The 8,384-nt window shown below is 40.8% G+C and overlaps 1 protein-coding gene across 1 annotated transcript; it reads right to left on the bottom strand.

Annotated features, from left to right (window-relative positions):
- Window positions 1-7,140: 7,140 nt before the first annotated feature.
- LOC139467583 (SUMO-interacting motif-containing protein 1-like) lies at window positions 7,141-7,833 on the bottom strand. Its single transcript, XM_071249118.1, has one exon. The coding sequence runs from the start codon at window positions 7,831-7,833 to the stop codon at window positions 7,141-7,143; it is 693 nt and encodes a 230-aa protein (XP_071105219.1).
- Window positions 7,834-8,384: the final 551 nt, after the last annotated feature.

The following is an 8,384-nucleotide window of genomic DNA, read 5'->3' as shown; positions in this document are numbered from 1 at the left end:
CTACAAAGACACCAGGTGTTCCTGAAACCTGTCGTAATAAAGTGAAGTCGCGGTAGAGTTGAGCCCTAGAAATGTGATCAATTCTACAACTACCCAAGTCCATGAAATGTTCATTGTTAAATCTAGTTAATGAATATTATAAGTACCGTATGAAATCGAACATAATTTCTCATCAACTAATGTAGCCATATGGCATATTTTGGCGAGGTAAATGATGTGAATATACTAAAGTACGAATTCATTGTGAGATAAAAAACATAATTACCGATTTTCTTAACTGAATTAGTTCATGGTCCTGAAACCAAAGCAATAACAGGGTAAAAATATTGATTTTTACAACATCTCTGTTTAATTATTTCAAAATTTAATTTAGTGACGGATTTCTTCTAGCGATTAAAACACGCCAAGCGACGATCGTTCATTCGACAAACGTCGGTCCCATCCCTGACAGACACCAAGGGTATAATTAACAATGCGTAACAGACTGGAAGCTTGTTAAGTGCTATTTCTGGAAAATATTTATATTGTACTACTTCATACATGCCTACATAATAACTTCACATAATAGACCCCTTTGGCAGTCACCGTACAAAATATTTCTCGCTGCAATTAACACGCATGTGCATTTACCCAAGCGGCACGGCACAAAATGGCTGCTGCTTGCGAACCGAGGCCCATCAAGATATCAATTCTTATTGTGCGTAATTAACGTAGAACGTGGATTGACGTAACAACTTTGATCCTTCATGTAAATCAGCCAATGCTTGATAAATCACCAATAAAGTATGTTATGATTGTCATAACCCGTTTATCTCCTAAATCCAAAAGTTTACAGGCAGCGCATTCCGAACATCAAACACTTTTAAGAAAAGAATCAAATGTTGAAAAACTGTCTGGCAACATCAAACGACGGCTATGAGTATGAACTACACGCCCCGGGCTACTCTCAGATAAAGTCGAGATGTGTTCGCACGCCGCACCCTCGGGACGAGAATTCCCCACCCAGCCAGAGCACCTGTTCTGGGTCGGAACCAATAAATACAGATGTAAGCTGGAATTAATCTGAAGCCATTGAAGTGCAATTTATCAAACGTACCCGATGGCGTGATTTCTACACATATAAACATATTTTGTGGTTCCTGCAATAATATTATATACAGAAAGCTTGTACTGAATTTGCGTTGGTATTGTTTGATATGTGTGTAGGGTGTCCAGTAAAAGGATGGAACAGACATGTACCTGTTTTCCTACTAAAGGCGGGCCCACAATCAAGACAAAGGTATAGACGATTCTCATTATGACTAGCTGTCAAAGCACGCAGAAATTAATACATATTTTTTCTTATCACAATAAATATAAGCGTTTGATTGATCGGCTATTAAGTTTGACAGAATTCAGGTTTACGGTTGGTTTCTTTGCAGTGCGCTCAGAATATCAAGCGGAAATTATTACTTCATCATCATGTCACCATGACCGATAAATAGATCACGTGGTAGTGTAGCAGCATATATATGTTACGGTGACATTGGGTTGATGATGATGACATGAAGTCAGATCTTTGATGGTTGTACAGTAAAATACGTTTATAACGAACACGCTTATAACGAACTGACGGATATTACGAACTTAATTTTTGGTCCTTGACATTTGCTGTATAGATGTTGTATATATGCTTGTAACGAACTACGGTTATAACGAACCAAAATTAGTGGTCCATTTGAGTTCGTTATAACCGTAGTTAACTGTAAAAAGTTCCGTGGTTCCTGGAGATATATGCCATTATTCCACGGCTGCATGTGTTGGGTGGAAACCGTTTGGTTCCATTGTTCTCGTCTTGGAGGTGTCATGATTTTGGGCTATGTGCTAGTTTTAATGGTTTTCAATGGCATTTCCAAGCTAGACGCACCGGTGACCAACATGATGCCCGATGCAATTCCCTATTATAACTTGAACCAATGAGGTGTGTGTGTGTGTGTGGGGGGGGGGGGGGGGGGGGGGGGGGGGGGGGGGGCGGTGAAGTTGGTTAACCACTCTGAGTCAAGGTATTTGATTGTGTCATTGTGGTAATATGGTTTCAGTCTTTGAGGTAAATTTAAAACCTCATCATTTCTATCTTAAACCATGTATATCGTGTCAGATGATTCAATGTAATCTTTCAAGACGAACAAGGCGATTCCATTTGGGGTTGGGTTGGGCTAAATAAGCTATATGGCAAGGTTCCAAAACGTATACGAAATAAGTTATTAGAAACAAATCTAGAATATCGAAAGCTCCACAACTCTACTATATTGGTGTAGCTTCGTACATTGACGGCGGGAATAATTCGAGCCTGTCATTCATAGTCGCCTCCAGCAGGCAGTTGGTCGATACTGACACACGGGCTACGGCCGTGCATCGTTATACAAGACTAAGTTATTGTCTTGTATAGACGCTCCATTCAGTGTTATAGATACCATACAATGTGAAGGGCATCACAAATTAATAGTCTTTGTAAGTCGTGTGTTTCCGCCTCTGAAGATAAAATAAGTATAGTAATTTGTCTTTTATAATTAAAAACACAACATATTCGTGAGGTGTTCATCCAGTATGACAGGCGCGAGTCTCGCCATCACATTATATCGCTCAACGTTGAGCTCCATGAAAAAAGTATAGTGGTGAAAGTGTAAGGACATTCTAAATAAACAATAATATTGTTTTTGTCACTAGTGGCGCCGTTTTTTCACATGCTTCTACTGCGTCATTAATGAGCAATTCTGCCATCATATCGCTCTTTTTACTCAATAAATTAAAGCAGCACCACTTTACTGTCTCATTGCGAGCACATGCATGAAATATAATTTCGAGAAGACACGCATGCACAATTTGCCAAAGTGAGTTTTGAGTTGATTTTCATCTCGTAAGAAGTAAGCGAAATCAATACAGCCGTTTAAATAAATTTAAGTGGAGTATGATTGAACATGGTCGCCTCCCGACTGGTCTGGTCCGGTCGCTTACTCCGGGTTCCGAGGTCGGAGCCGCTTTGTCCGCCTATTACCCGCGAGCGCTGTCGTTCCCGCCCTGGAATTACCAGTCACCCCTTCATTATTATTGAAAGATGGCTGCGGACTGGTCTCCATCATTTTCAAATCATTGATCATTAATTCCGTATCTTTTGAAGCGATAGCCTAAATTCAGATTTTAATAGATTTTTTGCACGAAATTTGGTTAAGAAATTATGTCAATGTCAATGTGCTACCCCGATTAATTTAGGTACAACCGTATCTGCATATTCAAGTTCTGGGTATATTCGTTGGCGCTAACAAAGGATTTAGGTCACGGTGCTTTAGACGTATGTATATCTCCGTTTGTCAGACATGTGTACACATACGTATCCGTATTAAGTTAATTCATTGATGAAGAAATCTTTCACTACATCCGTTTATACGGATGTCATACAACTACTTACAAAAGTCTTAATTATTAGACAATTAAAATTTTATTTCACAGTCTTACCCGTATCTGTATTATTTTATTGTTATTTGTACGAATATATACCAGAAATCGTTAAATGAATATTATTGTGATCCTCAATATTTCAACTTTAACTGTTAAGCAATGACGGAATATCATTCAACGAGCGCACGGAATTATTTTCAATAAAACGTACAGACACGAGCAATACTACATAACATTGGTTATAATTCCATGTTTTCAAAGATTGCAGAGAAAGCACAGAAAACCCCTTTGTTGAAATCAGAAGAGGAAAAAATATTGTTCTCATGGTTGATCAAGCCATAGCTTATTTTGTTACAAAAACATACGTGATATTAATGCCCCCAACGAATTTCCCGATTAATTATATGAAAAACTTGAGTTAATTTAAAACCCGTAAGAAGTGCTAAATAGAAACTCATAAATGTGTCTAAATTTCCATAGCTTTCACTTGCGTACCATTTCTTCACACTACAACCCCCGCCTATAGGGTAACGCGCTCGCCACCAATACTATCCCGGGAACAAAGTAGATTCATTCGAATCATTATCGTCTTTCGAGGTTTTATAGCATTCGGAGCGACATCGGAGAATATTTCCGAGTTTGTCCGAACACAATGCTGACCAGGAGACGAAGCGCTCTAATCAATCGGAGCTAAAGCTGAGAGTTCCGCTTTAACAAGTTGAAGAATTTTGCTAGTATAAAATGGAACTATCCATAAGATTGTTTTTCAGCGAATGGCGATGACTGTCAGGATTTCACTGCGGGTTTTTCTTCCCCCGCCATTTTTTCCTGCCTATTATGAGCCCGACGTGAGGATATTCAAGATAATGCCAATGCATGACTTGCTGCAAATTAAAATTTCGTTCCCCGTGGGCATTTTACTCTCTAATTCAAAGAAAAAGACCCGGCGAGCGCATGCGAAGCCTAAGCAGTTGCGATCAATCTAACATTTACAAAATGTCCGCGAAGAGGATATTTCACCGATACCGAGAAATAAATCCGCTAATTCGAGAATTCTGATTCCGATAGCAGAGAAAATTTCAAAATTGACATTGATAATGTTCAGCCGTCGTTGAACGATGAAGCGCAATAGTCATCGCACGTCGCGTACGACTTGCAATCGTGATGTGCTGGTGTTAGAAGAATGGCGTTTCGTTGACGCGTAGAGCTTCGTTACATGCTCTCCCATCTAACTTGAGGATATTACCGTCGACTCTGCACCCTAGCCGAGTGTTAATATCGATATGACAACCCCCCCGTCTCGAAATCCTCTACACGTCATAGCGACGAGCAAACATTATGTCCACTTGCTGTCTGCGCATGACAGCGGCTAAATGGTTGTAACAAAATACCGATTCTTAAAAAAAACGTAAAACGGTTTATTGAACATTATCAAATTGAATTTTTCAAAGCTGATTTTTAAATCATTGGTTAACATGTGAACGTTTACATTGAACTGCCGCATGCTGCTTGAAACACTCCTGCACACACTATACTAATGTTATTTGTATTAATTATCCATTAGTGCTTCTCGTCGATCTCGTGATATGAAATATTGCCAAAGGTGGCTTCAAACAACACTCAGTCACTGTATTAATTATCAAAGCCCATTTCATTCTAAATGATGGCATCGTACAAGAAAATCAGTTCAATAAAAATCAGCGTAAACAACATATCAAATTCAGAGGTTATGTTAAGCAAAGTTACTCCAATGAAACCAGGAGTTAACCAGTTTGTCCTTTTGAAACATGCAGAATACTCATTGAATTGTAAATTTTATTTCGATGTTGTTACATATTTGTTGTAACGGTAATGTTAAAAGGACGTGCAGCTGTTTATGACTACACAAAACACGTCATGAATAAATAATCGATTCGGGGGATCATTGTTACTGTAACAGTAATTCTCTCGTGTTGATGGAGTCCTCAAGATCCCCCCCCCACACACTTTTTTTTTTAAATGAAAAAATACATAAATAAATAAAATTAAATTAAATTAAATAAAAATAAAAATAAATAAAAATAAACATGTATAAATAAATAAATTTAAAAAATGGAATTACCAAATAATAATACCAGGTCAACATTTATAATATTCTTCTACATTTATTTCTAAAAAATGGAAGTTCTTTCATTGGAAGAACTTAAATTAATAATGCATACTTCCGAAATATTTTCATCACAATATTTAATACAATATTAACTCAGCATGAACGAGAAGAACCACCAATTCGGAGAAATCCGAAACGTTTATAGGTCCAAATTGAATACTAAGTCCATAAGATCAGGCGTGGTTAAGTCCATAATAACATGTTGTACAAATAATGGTAATGGTCAAGTACAGTAGTCATTGTGTGCTATAGGGGTGCCCGCACTATATACAAAGCGTGGTCACACCGAGAGTCTCCGCCTTCTTGTGTCGCCATTATATCAAATAGACCCGGAATCAGTGAAAACGTATAATCGCTCCCACTATCTTGGACTGCGGCGAATGATTACTGAAAATGCGATGTTAATCCGGTCCCGCACAATACTCGGATCCAGTGTATTTCGCTCGTCGCTCACGGTATTCACACAATGGAGCCCAGTCCTATCAGAGTTAAGGAGTAATTCTAGAAAGCATTCGACTGATCCAGTCCCGTGTAGTGTACAGCCGTTCATTGTTGCGCTAACCCACCGGAGGAGCGTAACGGCCTGCTAAACCCAGTCTTCAATCACACAAATGGGCAGCTCTTCAACTGAACACTTTCTGCTCAGCTGCCCCCTGAGGTATTATGATCATAGATTAGATGTTATTATCTGGACATACTGCGTGTCATTGTTTGGTGGTACACTAATTATCCTTTTACTAAAGGCATGCGTTGTTTGTGGGTTTGTTTGCTTGTAACCCTTTTGATTTTGGTTGTCGCGATATTTCACTCGACACATGATTTCTTTGGTTTGTATTGTTTGTTGTTTAAGGCTCAATTCAGCAATATTTCTAGCTATATGACGGCGGTTTGTAAATAATCGAGTCTGGACCAAATACTCCAGTGATTGACATCATGAGCATCGATCGACACAATCGGGATACGACAACATCCATCAACAAGTCAGCGAGTCTGACCAACCGATCCCGTTAGTCGCCTCTTACGACAAGCATAGTTGCTTTTTACAGCAAGTATGTGTTGCTGAAGACCTATTCTACCCCGGAGCTTCACGGAACACTCGACAAATGAAATATCCTCTATTTATTATATTCGTATTACATAATTATGAATTGTATTTTTCGATTTGGGTTTGTGGATACCCATGCTCACACGCACGCACATTAACAAGCAATCAGTGCTTTGTATATAAGAACGACAAGCTGCCCGAACTAATACAAATACTCACCCTGCATCCTTTATCCTTCACAACGCTCCATACATCCTTTATAATTCTCCCTGCATCCTTCGTAAATCGCCCTACATCCCTCATTCTTCCTAACGCTCCCTGCATCCTTCCTAATGCCCCCTACATCCTCCACAACGCTCCGTACACCCTTCATAACGCTCCCTGCATCCTTTATAATTTCCCCTGTACCTTTCATCATTTATTCCACTCCCTGCATCCTCCATCCTTCCTCACGCTCCCTGCATAACTCTCCCTGCATCCTTAATAAATTGCCGTACATCCCTCATTCTTCCTAACGCTCCCTACATCCTTCATAACTTCCACTGCATCCCTCATCCTTCACAACGCCCCCTGTATCCTTCATCTTCCTAATGCCCCCTACATCCTTCACAACGCTCCCTACATCCTTCACAACGCTCCCTACATCCTTCACAACGCCCCCTGTATCCTTCATCTTCCTAATGCCCCCTACATCCTTCACAACGCTCCCTACATCCTTCACAACGCTCCCTACATCCTTCACAACGCTCCCTACATCCTTCACAACGCCCCCTGTATCCTTCATCTTCCTATTGCCCCCTACATCCTTCACAACGCTCCCTACATCCTTCACAACGCTCCCTATAGCTACATCCTTCACAACGCCCCCTGTATCTCTCATCTTCCTATTGCCCCCTACATCCTTCACAACGCTCCCTACATCCTTCACAACGCTCCCTACATCCTTCACAAAGCCCCCTGTATCCTTCATCTTCCTATTGCCCCCTACATCCTTCACAACGCTCCCTATAGCTACATCCTTCACAACGCCCCCTGTATCCTTCATCTTCCTATTGCCCCCTACATCCTTCACAACGCTCCCTACATCCTTCACAACGCTCCCTCCATCCTTCACAACGCCCCCTGTATCCTTCACAACGCTCCCTACATCCTTCACAACGCTCCCTATAGCTACATCCTTCACAACGCCCCCTGTATCTCTCATCTTCCTATTGCCCCTACATCCTTCACAACGCTCCCTACATCCTTCACAACGCTCCCTACATCCTTCACAACGCCCCCTGTATCCTTCATCTTCCTATTGCCCCGTACATCCTTCACAACGCTCCCTACATCCTTCACAACGCCCCCTGTATCCTTCCTTATGCTCCCTGCATGCCTCATAACTCTCCCTGCACCCTTCGAAAATCTCTTTGCATCCCTCACCCTTTACAACGCTGCCTGCATCCCTCATCCTCCATAAAAACGTCTTTGCGTCTTTCACAATGCTCTCTCCATCCTTCAAAACACCCCTCCACCCCTCATCCTGCACCCCGCCAATGAACCTGGTATGGGTGTGGAGTTGACATGTCACTGCTGTCCTGATGAAGAAGAAGAGTTCAAACGTCCCATACAACATACTGCAGGAGTGACCCAGCATACCATAAACCGAGCCAAATCATCGGAAACCATGTCACAAGATATTTCTGTAGCCTCTCTATAGAAGGGCACGCGCCTGTATTTTCTCCTAATTTCTGCTACATGACAAAGATCCAC

Source organism: Haliotis cracherodii, unplaced genomic scaffold, assembly GCF_022045235.1.
Source record: "Haliotis cracherodii isolate W230 unplaced genomic scaffold, xgHalCrac1.p SCAF_2, whole genome shotgun sequence".
Taxonomy (NCBI): domain Eukaryota; kingdom Metazoa; phylum Mollusca; class Gastropoda; order Lepetellida; family Haliotidae; genus Haliotis; species Haliotis cracherodii.
Note: the sequence above shows the minus strand (reverse complement) of the source record. Positions and strands in the feature narration are given on the sequence as shown.

Bases quoted from the DNA above. Each gene is read 5' to 3' on its own strand.
- LOC139467583 (XM_071249118.1), bottom strand. From the start codon at position 7,833: ATGAGAGATACAGGGGGCGTTGTGAAGGATGTAGCTATAGGGAGCGTT.